Genomic DNA, 16,670 nt, shown 5'->3' on the forward strand with positions numbered 1-16,670 from the left:
AGACATTTTTCACTAATTTACCTTTTTCCATAGCTAATTTTATTTTTCATAAAGATTGAGTTCCAAAACTCAATTAAAGATTCAGTTTCTGCTACCGTTATCCGGTAGCAGAAAACCCCTGGAAATATGAATGGGATTTGGACCAAGCCTTTCTTTGTATTTCAGAAATAATGCTGGCATCAAAGTCTTTTTGCAATGTAAACAGTATAAATGATAACTATAACTTTCCAGTGTTTTGGATAGTAATCTTCCAGTCATTGATGTCATAATTCTCTTTTGTCATCAATTCACCAATCTTTTCCTTGATTTTAGTGGGGATGACATTATGGCTAAAAGGAATGATGAAGCTCTTAAATAAGTTTGTAATATGTTAATAATCATTCAAAGACTGGATGATTGGAAATTATTTTCCTTCCATTAATAATCAAGTCATTGCTAATCCCATCAAAAAAAGTTACAAAGATAAGGACAATCTCAAATCAATGTCGCCTAAGAAAAAGTTAATTTTTTTGAGGAAAAAGTGGAAAATTTACATAATTGGCCATATAATCTTCATTTTTTATCTAAAAAGGTTGAAATTTTGAGGGTTGGTCATAATTGATGGCTTATACCCAAAAATGAAAAAAAAAACTTGAAAAAGGTTTGTTATTTGAGGTTAATATGACAATTTATAGACTTTTGTTAACCTCAAAATATAGAGACGCTTATTGAATTATTGGGGAAAAAATTATTAGGGAGTCATCAAAAAGGCTTCAAATATCAAGCTTGTTTAAAAAAGGTTAGAGATTTCCCACAAGGAAGGTGCAATTCATGAGGTTAAAAAAATGGTAACAAGTAACCTCACATTCTTAACCATATCTTCTGCTAGCATGTGTATTAAAGTTATGGGACAAAAGTAGAATGATACTAGAAGTTTAGATCAATAGGGTTTTTATGAAATTGACAATCTTTGCTCTAACGTAGGGTTAAAAATTGAGGTTAAAATTAGAACTCTATGTTAAGGAATGTGACACTGCAAAAACCTAATTTTTATTTTAAGAAAAAAATTACTTGTTTTAGGAAATATATTTCTTACATTTAGAAATCAAATTTTGTCCATATGGCTAGGAAAAAATTACTTAGATTAAGAAACCATTTAAGAAAATTATTTTTTGATTCAAGAAATCGTCGAAGAAGGATAGGAATATTGTAATTGGGTAATTCTTAATATTCATGACGTAATCTTTCAAACGGAAACACCCTAAAAAGACCGGTTTGGATTTTGAACAATAAAATCGGTGGCAAACGCCCGGTCTTTTTCGGGTGTTTCCGTATGAAAGATTATGTCATGAATATCAAAAATTGGGCTTGATAAATCATTGAATAATCAATATATTTTATATTTTTTTATACATCAGTTTTTATCTTTCTACTTTGGTATATAACGAATCTGTAAATGTAAATATAAATGTAAATATATGACTTACTATAATATGAAACATGAAAATAAAACGATATAAATGTCAACAATAGTTTCTTAATAATTTTATACTAATTATCGACGCACAATTCGAAGACTTTTCGAACTAATCTATTACCAGAGCTTTAATCTCACATAATATTTCGGTGAACATTTTAGTCAGCTATGTGAATCTCTTCATTTTATTAATTGACAATTATTGCATCGTTATTTGATTTTTCAGAATTATGTCAACGATATTGAATGGTTAGTAAAAGTTTCTTTCAGGTGGTGTTGCTATTTACAGTTAAAAAACATATCATCGCATCAAAACAAAAAAGACATTAGTCACATTTTTCTATTTTGAGAAAAATGCAAATAAATGCAAAGGTTTTTAGAGCTAAAAAGCCTAGCAACAAAAATGTGATTTCAGTCTTTTTAACTCAGAATCTTTCATTTTTTTTGTATAGTAAAATGCATTTAAGGCATTTAAGGCTTTTTAGATTTGAGAATTTCCTAGTGGATAAGGCTTTAAAAGTACAACTCAATTTTTAAAAAAGGTTACAGGCAAGGCAAAAGAGGTCAAATTTTGGTAGATAAGGCTTTCTAGACCTGAAGAATGTCCCCTTGAATGTGAATCCACCAGCAGCCCATTTTTGATAAAATGTGAAGTCTTTTTAGTTTTGATGCGACAATATCTAAAGGCTAAAATATGATCAAAAGAAAAGGTGACTTGGAAACAGAAATAACTATACAGTGGCACAAAGAGTTTTCACTCCTGTTTTAATGGATGTTTTTAAAGAGTCATTCTAGGAACTTTTCTAGTTTTTCAATACGTTCTTTGGTCTGTTCGGTGATTGTGGATGCACTATCCATGAGGACCAACCGTTGCAAAACTTCTAGCCCAATCTTGTGAGAATTGGGGTAGTATTGGTCCAAGACGTAAAACAATGAGATGTAAGAAATAACAGCAAGATCGTAATCTTTGAGTTGAAATCTGGAAATAATAATTCCATCTTTGTAAAGATACACATGATGTGTATCATGTAAGAAGACCAGATAATCACACTTGATACGTTTCGTAAGCTTTGCATCCTCACAATCCTGTAGAAGAGAAGAGAGCGAAAAACTAATTTAAAAATGGTTCAAATTGCAAAAGATCTGAAAAATCTGAATACATATTTTGACATAATTTGCACTCGTTCTTTGAACTCGTGAAAATTCCCTTTTCTCCTTTGTTACTAGCGAATAATAGTTTATTACACTCCAAACCATGCTATTACTAGTACTAATCTGAGTGTCTGAGCAAAATTTTCAACAAAAATAAATTATTACCTCAACTTGAAAGACAATTTGAGTGGCGGCGGGAGCTTTCTTTTTGCCTTTGCCTTTCTTTTCAGGAAATATCATTTCCATGTGTTCAATTAGACATGCCAGTTTGTTACCTAAAAAATAAGATTAAAATCTCATGTTGGAAGAGTTTTACCTCCATGACAATCATATTTGGAAAATCACATCTTACAGGGCATTAAACCATTATAAACATTACCTACCCCTTTTAGAAAATTAGTTAGGCGATGGCATGTTCTTAGTACTCAAAATTATAAATAGCTATGTAAAAAAGGATTACCTCTATCCCTCTATTACCAAGACATTTGGGGCAAAGAAAATTTAAAATCCCTAACACCGATATCTTGATACTTCTAAAAAACAATACCTATGTAATGGACTCCAAGGAATGTTTGAGAGGGGGAGAGTTGTAATCCCTTCTCTCGTTCTCAAGCTGGCTATAATACTAGAATAAAGACAATTTTGGCAATTTTTTGCAGCATTTTCGTTATGACTGTACGTCTCTACTCTAGGGTATTTGATGGAATATCTGCACCTGGTAATACTCTTTCAGAACAGCAATTGAAGCATTTGGTCAATTCAGAGGACTGGAACTACTATGTCCAAAGTACTAAAAATGGCAGAAATGGTCAAATATTGGAGAATTTGGCTTTGCATTGGATATTGGTGCATTACATATGCCTTCAAAGGTCAAACCCTGAATTATAAGTTTACACTGTAGGATCTTAGGAAAACATTTCGTTTCTCTTTACACAAAGCAACAATCCAATACGAAGCCAAAATTTCCAGTATTTGACCATTTCTGTCAATTTTAGTTCTTTGGCCAACTTGGTTCATACTAGGTCCAGTCCCTTAAATTGCTTCAATTGCCGTTTTAAAAGAGTAGTACCAGGTGCAGATATTCAATTGATTTTCAAAAAATACACTAGAGTAGAGACATACGGTCATAACGAAAATAGTGCTGAAATTGTCTAAAATAAACCTACTGTGCTTCACCACTGTAGCAGCAGATAAGAGGCCTTCCTCTACTGCTTGGAAAAGTATCGGCTCCACCTTATTGTTGAGTCGGTCAACACATCCTTGCATATATGTAAGTGGAGGTTCTTTGTTTGATCCAATAACTCTGTGAGCTTCCTCAATAATCTAAATAAATAACACAATCTATGTACAAGTTGCTTTTGATATCTAAACAGAAGAATAAAGAGCAAACATAATACAATTCGAACTTGGATTAATTAAAGAAAATTAAAAAGGGAAAAGAAAACTTAATTCAATGAAAAACTGAAACATGGGCAAATCATATGGTCTGAAATAGGTTTGTTAGGGAAGAATGAGACTTTTCCTGAGAAAAATTCTAGTAAAAAGTAACAAACTGGAAGAGCCTTTTATTCAGTCCCAGGACCAAATTACAGATCATACCAAAATAAAATCCCTCAGGGACGCTATGAAGCTTTTAAAATCATTTCATTTTATTCGTTGTATAGGATAGCACAGAAAAATAGCTTTTGCTGACAAAAAATAAAGTTGGCTGGCAAATTCAATAATTAATTTTTTTTCAGGCACTTTTGGTTAATAAACCACCTTAAAAAATTTAACAAACAAAACTAACCTGAATGTGACTGGTTAGAAATATTGGGTATTTGTCGAACAAAAAGTTGGGTTCGATCCTTTTTCAGTTTTCGTAAAAATTCTCTGCGACTTTTAAAATCCAAGTCTAAGTACATGAACAAGGATTCTTGTTTTGGATTCTTTTTCTTCTGAAGTTTATCCAGGTAAGAGAAGTATCTTTCCTGCACGGAATTATCCTCAGCTACATCACCAATCTCTTCAGCTGAAAAAATAAAATAATTTACAGATAAATGAAAGTTTATATATCAATACAAAGTTTTTCTTAATCATTTATCGAAATTTGTTTAAGAATTGATAACGCATAAATAATCCCCACAGTTTGAAATATGCCAAATACTCTTGGGTACCTAATAGATGTTAGAAGAAATCTTCATAAGCAGGTTGAAATAAAAATGCTCTAGGCGAGTAAAGGCTTATACCTGGGTGGAAATTTTCAATAAATCAATTACTGGGAACTAAATTGTTAGGTATCCGAGAATATGTTAAGAGAAATCAATAAGACCATTGTGCGGAAGGGGGCCTGATCCCTCTTCTTGTATCCCCCAACCTTGAAAAATGCCGACCCCCCAATATACCTTAAAATTAGAGTTATTGATTTTTTTTCTTATAAAGAAAGTGCCTATAGAAAAAATAAATATGATCATATTCCACTTAGAACGTGAGTTATTGACCCTTTCTTCATTAAAAACTTTAGGTGCGCTAAACCTGGGAAAACAGATGTCAAAAAACTTGATTGGCTAAAACCCCGCGGTCTAAAATATTCCAAAAAATAATTTTTTTTAAAATGAGGAATCGAATAAGTCAGTTAAGTATTGAAGGATTTATTTCCTTGATTCAAGTAACTAAATTATTGCATTTTGAAATTATTTCTTGAATTAAGAGGAAATTTACTTAAAATAAGTAATCTTCAATATTACTTAAAAAATAGGTTTTTGCAGTGGAGAAATTTGCTTCTCTAATTGACCTAAATAGTTCTATTCTATTAAAGCTACAGGAACAAAATTACTTTTTAAAAGTTTTCATAAAGTAACTAAGCTAAAAAAATATGAAATAGACCAAATAGGTTCTTAAAATGAGGTTAAACAACCTGAAAAAGTAGGATGTTTTAGCTTATACCTTCAAACTTAAACAACTGAACGAAAAACGTTTGAGGTATACTACGATAAAAAGTTAACCTCAAAGATTTTTAATTCAGACTTAATTAAGACTTAAGCTTTACTTTTAAGCTCAGTATTGATATCAAAAACAGATTTATAAGTCATTAAAGTATACAACAAAGAATTAAAAAACCCTATAAGCCCAATTCACAAATAACCTCACTTTTGGTACCCAAACTAAGATATTAACCTCATTTTTTCTACTTTACCTTGTTCCTCAACCATTGAATAATGGATCCCACTATTTTTATCACACAATTTTCCCTTTTTATGAGGTTATCTGAAAGCTTAAAATCAACCCCTTTCTCAGGTACTTGTGTCTCTCAAGTTAATATACGAGACCCATCGAAAGCCACTGGCCCTGACAAGATACCATCTCGATTTCTAAAAGAATTTGCTCTTGAACTCACACCAGCATTGACATTGTTCTTTGTAAACTCATTAAGCCAAGGAGATCTGCCATCTGATTGGCGTCATGCATTTATTGTACCAGTCTATAAAGGGAGTAACAAAGTAAGAAGTTCACCTGAGAGCTATCGTCCAATATCGCTTACATCAATCTGTTGCAAAGTAATGGAGCATATTATCTACAGTAGTATCATGAAACACCTAAACAAGAACAACATCCTATCTGACGAGCAACACGGTTTCCGAAACAACAGATCTTGTGAATCGCAACTCCTTATCACAGTCAACGACTTTACAGTAGGCTTGAATGATAAACAACAAATTGACTCAATTTTGTTAGACTTTTCAAAAGCCTTTGATAAGGTAAACCACTACAAACTTGGTCTCAAGCTCAAGCATTATGGAATCAAAGGGAATTGCTTGAAATGGATCGTTTCATTTCTCAAAGATAGAACACAACAAGTTGTCCTAAACGGATCATTTTCTCAACCAGCTGATGTTCTGTCTGGCGTACCCCAGGGAACTGTTCTGGGGCCCCTTCTTTTTCTAATTTATGTAAACGACATGCCAGCTCTCCTACAGTCGTTACTGAGATTATTTGCAGATGACGCATACTTGTATAGATGTATTAAATCAATTTCAGATATGTACCATCTCCAAGAAGATCTTGATAAACTGCAAACTTGGGAACGAAACTGGGACATGGAATTCCACCCTCAAAAGTGTAAATTGTTATCAATCACAAACAAACTGAAGCCCATTTCAACCTCGTACACAATTCACGGTGAGGAGCTTGAATCCGTCGAATCGGCAAAGTATCTTGGTCTTACACTCCACAAAAAGTTGAGGTGGAACAAGCACGTTTCATCAATATGTACCAAAGCTCACCAGAAGAGATGTTTCTTACAGCGAACACTTCGTCGTTGTTCAAAGAAAGCAAAAATTCAAGCTTACAAGACGTATGTTCTGCCAATGATAATGTACGCATCTAGTGTATGGAATCCTACAGGTCCATCCAACTCTGGTCTGCGAGAGGAGCTTGAATCAGTCCAAAGAAAAGCAGCTCGTTTTGTGAATAGTGATTGGTCCTACGAGTCCAGCCCTACAGCAATGATCAAAAAACTTGAATGGATATCAACTGAACAACATCGCAAAATTGCCAGCATTATGATGCTTCACAAAATTATCAACAAAAACATTGCAATTCCTATGACAATTTTGCCAAAGCATTCAAGAGATGGAAACAATTTCCAACAAAAATTAGGGAGAATTCTTGCTTACTCAAACTCATTTGTTCCCACTGTGACCAAATATTGGAATAAATTACCAAAACAAATTCGAACTATAACATCTGAAGATTCAATTAAATCAAAATTGTTAGAAGAGTTGTTGAAAAATAAACTTTGATTGTATAATGCTAAAAATAAATTATTTAATATTTCTAATAACGTTAATTAATGAAGATACATTATAATATTTTATAGTATTTTATCATTACCCACCTAAAATTCACAACTATATTACTTTCTTAGCATTCAATTCAACCAAACTCATAAATAATCTCATAACTTTAATCTCTTAGTCTTAAGTCTTACACTTTCCAAGCTTGGACACACTTATCACCCCCCTTTTCTTGTTAGCCCCTTGACTTTTAGAATGATTTTAATATTTATTGATATTTATGAATAAAATTATTTTATTAAACAATCTTGTATTTTATATGTAGCGAAAATGGGCCTACGGGCCAAATGTTACTTAAATATTATAGATAGATAGATACGAGTTAACCTCACTTTTTATACCAAAATATAATTTTTCATGTTTAGTTGTTTTTGATAATAGGCTACTGTTTGTCTGATATCCAAAATTAGACTGAAATATCATTGCTAACCTCACAATTAGGGTGTTTTTGTGAAATAACCTCAAATTTTACACCCTACTTGAAATGTTAACCTCATTTTTTCTAGCCTACCTTGTTGCCCAATCATTAAATAGTAAAACCCAATCATTTATTTTTACTTTAACCTCACATTTCATACCAATTTTGGTCTATCTTTAAGGACCATTAGGTTAACCTCAGTGCAAGTTAACCTCATATTCTTAACCCTACTTTAACCAAGAATATCTCTTTAAATTCAACACTTAACCTCTATAATGTATATATCATTGTGAACCTGAATAAATTTTGAGTAAAGTAGCAAATAAAAATAAGTTAACCTCATTTATTTATCCTTTGTTAAAGTCAAAAAAGTTATTTTGAAAAAGTTAGGCGATTTTTGGGGGTTTTGACTTGAGATGGTCCATAATTAAAGAATATAAAGTTTAACTTACATTTTACACTTATCAGCAGATAACAGCCTCACATTTACTAATAGGATCATTAATGGCTAAAAGATCAGGCAAAAAAGAAAGAATCCAAACCTAAAAGAAAAATATCCCAATTTGTAGTATACTGTATACAACTTTTGAATTTAATATAACACTGGTGAGGGTGTTTCAATCAGATCTATCAATGAAAACTCTTAAAATTTGAGAGAAAGATGAAATTGGATTTTTCAGGTGGGAGTTGGAAGGTTTTATAAATTCAGGTGGGGGTTGCCCAAGAAGGTGGGGGTTGAGTAGTCCTCAATTTTCAGGTAGGGGTAAGCCTATGCAGTTGAGGGTGACTTTTTTAGGTGGGGGTTGGAGGGGTGTTGCCCACTATGCTCATACATGATCTTGTATAACTCTGTCGGAGGCACAATCTGATCTGTATTCTTTGTTTTCTTCAACAGGATTCCTTTCTCGTTGATCTTTAGTCTGTGAAAATACCGGCATCAGCCCTCTGCACTTTTTGGGCCATTGCTCCGTGATCTTTACTCTTGGGTTGATTCCTTGTTGTACTGTTTCATAGACTGACATGTTGGTATTTCTCAGCTGGGCTGCTTTTAGGTCTTTAACATCATATATTGTCTGTCATGGGAATATTATAGAGCAATTCGTTCGAGAAGCTGATCAGCGGCTTTGATTGGATTGTTATAAAACTGTCCATTACCCAAGTCAAACTCACTGTTTTGTTCTTTTAATACTTTTTGAGGATTTTTTAAGATTTGTTGATAAAGCGGTTTCTGTACTGCATTTTGGTAGAGTCGAAGCATAATCTCGTTCGAGAAGATGATCAGCGGCTTTGATTGGATTGTTATAAAACTGTCCATTACCCAAGTTAAACTTACTGTTTTGTTCTTTCAATACTTTTTGAGGATTTTTTAAGATTTGTTGATAAAACAGTTTCTGTGTACTGCATTTTGGTAGAGTCGAAGCATAATCTTGTTCGAGAAGCTGATCAGCGGATTTGATTGGATTGTTATAAAACTGTCCATTACCCAAGTTAAACTCACTGTTTTGTTCTTTTAATTCTTTTTGAGGATTTTTTAAGATTTGTTGATAAAACGGTTTCTGTGTACTGCATTTTGGTAGAGTCGAAGCATAATCTCGTTCGAGAAGCTGATCAGCGGCTTTGATTGGATTGTTATAAAACTGTCCATTACCCAAATTAAACTCACTGTTTTGTTATTTTTTTTAATACTTTTTGAGGATTTTTTAAGATTTGTTGATAAAGCGGTTTCTGTGTACTGCATTTTGGTAGAGTCGAAGCATAATCTTGTTCGAGAAGCTGATCAGCGGATTTGATTGGAAAGTTATAAAACTGTCCATTACCCAAGTTAAACTCACTGTTTTGTTCTTTTAATTCTTTTTGAGGATTTTTTAAGATTTGTTGATAAAACGGTTTCTGTGTACTGCATTTTGGTAGAGTCGAAGCATAATCTCGTTCGAGAAGCTGATCAGCGGCTTTGATTGGATTGTTATAAAACTGTCCATTACCCAAGTTAAACTCACTGTTTTGTTATTTTTTTTAATACTTTTTGAGGATTTTTTAAGATTTGTTGATAGAACGGTTTCTGTGTACTGCATTTTGGTAGAGTCGAAGCATAATCTCGTTCGAGAAGCTGATCAGCGGATTTGATTGGATTTTTATAAAACTGTCCATTACCCAAGTTAAACTTACTGTTTTGTTCTTTCAATACTTTTTGAGGATTTTTTAAGATTTGTTGATAGAACGGTTTCTGTGTACTGCATTTTGGTAGAGTCGAAGCATAATCTCGTTCGAGAAGCTGATCAGTGGATTTGATTGGATTGTTATAAAACTGTCCATTACCCAAGTTAAACTCACTGTTTTGTTCTTTTAATACTTTTTGAGGATTTTTTAAGATTTGTTGATAAAGCGGTTTCTGTGTACTGCATTTTGGTAGAGTCGAAGCATAATCTCGTTCGAGAAGCTGATCAGCGGCTTTGATTGGATTGTTATAAAACTGTCCATTACCCAAGTTAAACTTACTGTTTTGTTCTTCCAATACTTTTTGAGGGTTTTTTAAGATTTGTTGATAAAGCGGTTTCTGTGTACTGCATTTTGGTAGAGTCGAAGCATAACCTCGTTCGAGAAGATGATCAGCGGCTTTGATTGGATTGTTATAAAACTGTCCATTACCCAAGTTAAACTCACTGTTTTGTTATTATAATACTTTTTGAGGATTTTTTAAGATTTGTTGATAAAGCGGTTTCTGTGTACTGCATTTTGGTAGAGTCGAAGCATAATCTCGTTCGAGAAGATGATCAGCGGCTTTGATTGGATTGTTATAAAACTGTCCATTACCCAAGTTAAACTCACTGTTTTGTTCTTTTAATACTTTTTGAGGGTTTTTTAAGATTTGTTGATAAAGCGGTTTCTGTGTACTGCATTTTGTTGGTATCCTTGAAGATCAATTTAGATAGTTCGTATTTATCGGATTTTACGACCAACTAGGATTTTGAGCCTTTAGGGAAATATCCGAGGTATGGACCGATTCTCTGATTCTTTGCCCACCATTCCAGAAGAGATTCAAGTTGACCAGCTGCACTAAAATCTTCATCATACGCGACTTGGTTGGCGTCCTTCGAACTGATGCTTTCTAGCAAGGGGATGAGAGCGTAGAGCGGTATTGCTACTGGGTCCTCTTGAAATTTCATAGCCACCAGTGATGAAGAGTCGCGAATTTGACGAATTTGACAAAAAAGGTGTTACTGATGAAGGTCGCAATTTCAGGGCAGATTATTTGTACGTTTTATGAATCATCGCTCCTAATTTTCGCGGTAGACACCCAAAAACGCGAAAATTAGTTCCCTTAAGGTATAAGGGGCGGTTTCACGTTTTGCGGAGGAGCAGAATCATGCCTTTTTTCGGGCGGAGTGGCTGAAATTGACGAAAATTTGGACGGGATTCTGGAAATTAGGTCCTATGTCGACGGAAAATTGGTCTGTTTCATTCGGGAAAAACGACATTAGGCGATCGGAGTTTCGGAATTTGGAAAAAAAATATTCTAGAATTGTGGAATTTTTTGACTGAAATCGATAACTTTAAAGTAATTTTCGATTGCGGAATTTTTGTGCTAATTCAGACGGTTTGACGGAATTTAAGGAAAAGATTGAGGGTATGGTGGAATCGGGTACCTCTTAAAACCACCCCCCCTTCCGTTATAGTAATGGTCATGATGTTTTTGTGTCTTATTCGGCATTGAATTGGTTTTTCTTGACAAGGTTGAACTGCTATCCACTGTTCACTAATAGATCTTTTTTTGGGGTACGAATTGAAATAAACAACATTGTTGTTGCTCGCATTTCAATATACCTTATTTTAGATACAATAAGGGCATTAAAGTTTGCATTTAAAGTTTTGTCTCTGTTCGTCAAAATGATGGATATGAGAAAGATAGGTTTTTCTTCTTCTTAAGTCGAAACAGTAGGAGGTGGGCGTTCCGTCCCGCATCGTAGGGAAAGCTACATACCTGAATGATTGATGATGTAGTTCACCCTTAATGACTTAATGATAGAGCTTTAATAATCCCATTATGCTTTCAATCAAATTGTAATAAAAACTATAACGAAACTATTACAATCAAGAGTAAAAATCAATGATTAATTCGATTTTATCTTTTAAGTGGGTGGGTTTTACTAAATTTTACGAGTATTTGCGTCAATGATTCATTTAGTAGTCATTTTAGTTGCTATAGCACAACGGCTTTCGTTTTATTGGAGTATTGGGTGGCTGATCATTTCTTGCGCAATACACGCCAACTCAATCCCTTCCTTCTCCTTGCATAATATAACCTTTCCACAAAATTTACCATAAATACCTCAGAATAATAACTATTTATTGGTGGGGAGACGAATATTTACATCAATTTATTTTAATGAACGGTATTTCTGTTCTGTATATTGGACTGACGAAAAATAATTCAGCAAGATATGCCAATAATCTATTTTTGCATAAACGGTGGTCTGTGAAAACAAACATTTAGGGAAATTCGGGAAACATTATATTTCAGTTACGAGATTCATAAAGCTTCTCTACAGTTTTTGGTCCTCCTCTGTACTGTGCAAAAATGCTGTAACGTTATGACATTTTTGTCTTTTTTCAAAAAGAGAGTTTCTTTGTATTGCTATTCAAGACCGACTTTCCTCGTATGACCATTTCAAGGGTTGACTTTGCAAATTATTATTGAGATCCCGATTGAGATCTTACAATTTCGTAATATAGACCTTCGCGGTCAAATGATAAAGTTGATCGTTAATTTTCCCTTTGTTATGAAAAAATACCAATTGAATCTTTGCGAATTACTTTGGTACCAAAAATGCTTGGATAATAATGTTATTAATTTATAATAGGTAGGTGATTATCACAGCAAATTGAATTAAGCATTTCAAGGTATTGTTGAAAATTGCTTTTTTGCTAATTGGATTGAAAAGTTGGTCACATTGCCAAATTCATGGTCATTAAGTCATTACACTTTTAAGTATACTGCACATTAAAGCGCATTTATAATCATTAGCAAAAAAATGCCAAACTTTTACTAAAATGCAAAAATGCAGCTCTAATTTTGCTGCTCCAGTATCAAATTGAACATGCTTTTAATGGCTTTCCATTGGACAATTTGATCACATGACGACTAGTTTCATCGGTTTCATCAACGGTTACAGAAGGTGCTCAAAAAAATTTTATGGAGAGCAATTATTCCCATAAAAGAAATAATGACAAAAGAAACTCTCTCCGCCGTTTAGTGAAAGTACCTTTTGCAACCGCGTTTGTTGTTGCATTTATTTCCCTCTTTTTCTTTTTGTCAAAAAACATTGAAAGGACTTTACATACTTCAAACATGACGCAAAAATGAAACCTCTTTGAAATTGTCCCAAGCTATCTTCTTAACTTTGCTTAAAAAACTCAAAGATATTGAATATAAGTTTTCTTTGTAATACTAACTATTTGGGATTCTTAATGAGTTATGAGGTATAGTTAACAAGTTTTCGAAAAGCTTTTGATCGGATAGCTTACACCAGACGTCACGGTAACGTCTATTCTACGACTTTTTCGAATGTTTGGAGCCCAGGTTTTGGGGCCTAAATTTTCAACTTTTTGACATCACTTTAAAATTTCGGAGCTCTTGAAGCGAAAAAAATCAGATTTGCGTCAACACTCTAGTGAAAGTCTTCTTTTTCCCCGAAAATCATATCATCATAAAATCAAAAGTAGAACTCACCAAGAAATTCTTTTGGTGAGGTAATCGCAAACTGATTCAAAAAAAACTTGAAACATTGAGGGCTAAGTGAAGCAAGTCATGGAATGGCTTTGTGATCAATTTGAATCACTCCATCACCACTTTTCAATAAGTTTTTATGGGACTTTTTTTGTGTTCAACCAACTGTCTTTTCTGTGCTGTTTATATTATGTCAAACGACTGATTTGGTTGCTTGTCAAGATCACCCGAGTAACTAATTCGGCTAATCGGTCGCCAGGAAACCCCGATGAGCGCACAATTTAGTTCATACAGTGAGAAACTTGTTAAAATACTACGAACAGAACACTAATTACGCTGACGGCTGGGTTAAATATGTGCCCCTTTATAAAACTCAATTGACCACGGCCTTTCGTTTATTTACGATTTTAGGATCGAAAATAAATTATTATCCGTCGCCTTTGATTTTGATAACATCAAAGTCAAATAAATATTTGTGCTAGTGAGCACAGAATGCCATGCATAAGCATAGACCATTTCACGGTCATTGGCAATCGCGCCTAACCAGGACCACCGCGCTTCGATGACAACTTTCTGTTGATCTGACTGAAATTTTGGGTATATCTAACCAACGGGAAGCCGTTAAAGATGCAGTCAGTTCTGACTGCATGTAATTCATCATACCGTAAGATGGCCTATAATCATGCTGGAACATGAAGTTGGAACAATACTGTTTCCTAGCCTCGGCTCAAATTACTTTATGGCTCAGACGTTTCTGGTGGGGTGAAGGTAGTAGATGCGATTGCAATATGGTTATCTCTGTTTGGAAAAAATGCTTCAAACATTTTTTGTTGAAAATTAATTTTCTGAATGTTGAAAAGTGACAAATTTAATTTTCGCGATCATTAGAAAACTAATTTGTGTGAGTTTAATGTACATGATGCAAGGAAGAATTGTTTTTGTTTTTTCCGTTCTTGTTATGCGTGAAACAGATCAACGTCCGAAGTATCATCCATCATTTGTCATCAGGTGACCTCAACTTTTTCCTTTGAGGTCTGATTGTGGTTTGATTTCCTCATTGATGATCCGGGATTGGAATTTTTTCACTGCATGAAACAAATTTTGCAACATCAACATATGAAAGCGTATTGAATCGTGGACGTGAAAATATTTATAATTGACTCCTTCTTCATATTTAGAAAGGTACTTCACCACGACTGTTATTTTATGGTTCGTGTTTTTGATATTGTGCGAGCGGTGATTTTAAATAAATTTTCATCGTTTTGATGGATGATTTAGTTATGCGGTTTGAAGGCCGAGGCACATATCAATTAAACAAATCACCCTCAAACTTCATTAGTTTTTGCTCAATAACAAACACTAATTTCTAATCATCGTCACCAATTTAATTTATTAGTCTGAGAAAATTCGAAAAAATTGAATAATGAAATCCAACTGACTCATCCTGTGGTCTTCGTTCACAAGGATGCGTTTTAACCTGTCAAATTAAAATTTCCTTTCTCATTTTTAAGAAACTTAAGCGTTCCACGTACCGCGTTCGAGCTGAGGGCCAAAATGTTAGAAAATGCTAAGTAATGGACTTCTTTGAGATTTTAATTTTTCGACAATGAAACGTCAACGAGTGGGCAAGAAAGACCAACGGTTTTTTGGTCGTCAGTAGAACTGCCCTCTTTGTGAATAGATTTGAAGTTACAATACCACCTTAAAAATATTCGTGCAGTAAGACTAATATAAACCCCTCATCCGCCAACTATCACGTCCATTCAAGAATGGGCATTATGATCAGTTTAAGCTTTAAGTACCCCCTGTATGTGTCTTTCTCTCCTGCTTTTCTCAGTTGGTTGGTTTGGTTCCTCAATCTGTTTCACATTGAGAGAAGAATACTGTTCTAGAAAATGTTCTGTCCCCTTGTTTGTCTATTTGCCCAAAAGACGTTAAGTTGGGTCTGTAGACTAAATTGGTTCGCTTTTATCTGAAAAATACTTTTGTTCTCCGAATGCCTTCCACCCCCTCCCTTTGACCTGAGCCATTCTTAAAGATACAAATTTGATGGTCGTTTAGAAGATATTTTGATACCTGTACAATTTCAAGGTAGTCCAGGGGGGGGTCAGTGTACCAGAAGGTGGCATGTATCCTGGGGTGGGTGGGTGTTTGAGAAAAAAATTTGTCATGTACTACCTGTGTACTATAATTGGGGTGTTGGGTCCAAACTCGATTTTGATTTTTACTACCTGTGTACCAAAATAGGGGTGTTAGGTCCAAAATTGATTTTGATTTTTACTACCTGTGTACCAAAATAGGGGTGTTGGGTCCAAAATCGATTTTGATTTTTACTACCTGTGTTCCAAAATAGGGGTGTTGGGTCCAAAATCGATGTTAACAGTGTGGAAACAAAAAGGTTAAGAAATTATCTGCTAAAATAGAAATGTAAAGTTGTTCTATTATAAATTGATCAAGCCAAGTTTGTCCAAGATCATTCTTCCAAACTTCTTGGAATGAATTGAAATCCTACCAGATCCCACTGAAATGAAGGTTTATCGAGTCAATGTAAACATTTGAACATTTGAATTCAAACATTCAACATTCGTACATTAGAGGTGCCAACTTTCACGCATTGGGTGTGAGACTCATGCATTTCTACATGGTCTCACGTAATTTTTGAAAAGTTTGATTTCTCACCCATTTTGGATTTTTTAGAAAAATTTTACTGTTTTTCCGATTTTTGGAAAAAAGTTTTCCCAATTTCCCGATTTCCCAATTTTCCGAAAAATAGTTTTCCCGATTTCCCGATTTTTGGAAAAATGTTTACCCGATTTTCCGATTTTCGGAAAAAAGTTTCTCTATTTTCCGGATTTTTCAAGGTAGTACCCGGTAGTAAATGGGGGGTATGGGTTGGTTTTGGTTTTTTACCAGGTACTACCTGGGTAGTAAATAGGGGGTATGGGGTGGTTTTGGGATTTTTCCATGTAGTATGGTGTACTTCAGGGGTGGGTGGGTGTCAAGTTTTGAAAAATACCTTGTAGTACACATACATGCCGCCTTCTAGTACACTGACCCCCCCCTGGGTAGTCAAGTGTTATCTGT

At 34.1% G+C, this 16,670-nt stretch overlaps 1 protein-coding gene across 1 annotated transcript; it reads right to left on the bottom strand.

Annotated features, from left to right (window-relative positions):
* Positions 1 to 2,010: 2,010 nt before the first annotated feature.
* LOC136820531 (uncharacterized) lies at positions 2,011 to 8,555 on the bottom strand. Its single transcript, XM_067076718.1, has 5 exons — positions 8,314 to 8,555; positions 4,398 to 4,619; positions 3,775 to 3,931; positions 2,774 to 2,883; positions 2,011 to 2,542 (listed from the first exon to the last, which is right to left on the bottom strand). The coding sequence occupies exons 3-5, from the start codon at positions 3,872 to 3,874 to the stop codon at positions 2,243 to 2,245; spliced, it is 510 nt and encodes a 169-aa protein (XP_066932819.1). The 5' UTR covers positions 3,875 to 3,931; positions 4,398 to 4,619; positions 8,314 to 8,555; the 3' UTR covers positions 2,011 to 2,242.
* Between the last annotated feature and the right edge of the window lie 8,115 nt (positions 8,556 to 16,670).

Source organism: Clytia hemisphaerica, unplaced genomic scaffold (genome assembly GCF_902728285.1).
Source record: "Clytia hemisphaerica strain Z4C2 unplaced genomic scaffold, Clytia hemisphaerica genome assembly, whole genome shotgun sequence".
Classification (NCBI taxonomy): Eukaryota; Metazoa; Cnidaria; class Hydrozoa; order Leptothecata; family Clytiidae; genus Clytia; species Clytia hemisphaerica.

Excerpts from the sequence above, each read along its gene's own strand:
- LOC136820531 (XM_067076718.1), bottom strand. The coding sequence starts at position 3,874 with ATGCAAGGATGTGTTGACCGACTCAACAATAAGGTGGAGCCGATACTT. Across the intron at positions 2,884-3,774 it reads TGCTACAGTGGTGAAGCACA|GTAACAAACTGGCATGTCTA; the intron begins GTAGGTTTATTT and ends CTTATTTTTTAG. Across the intron at positions 2,543-2,773 it reads AAATTGTCTTTCAAGTTGAG|GATTGTGAGGATGCAAAGCT; the intron begins GTAATAATTTAT and ends TCTCTTCTACAG.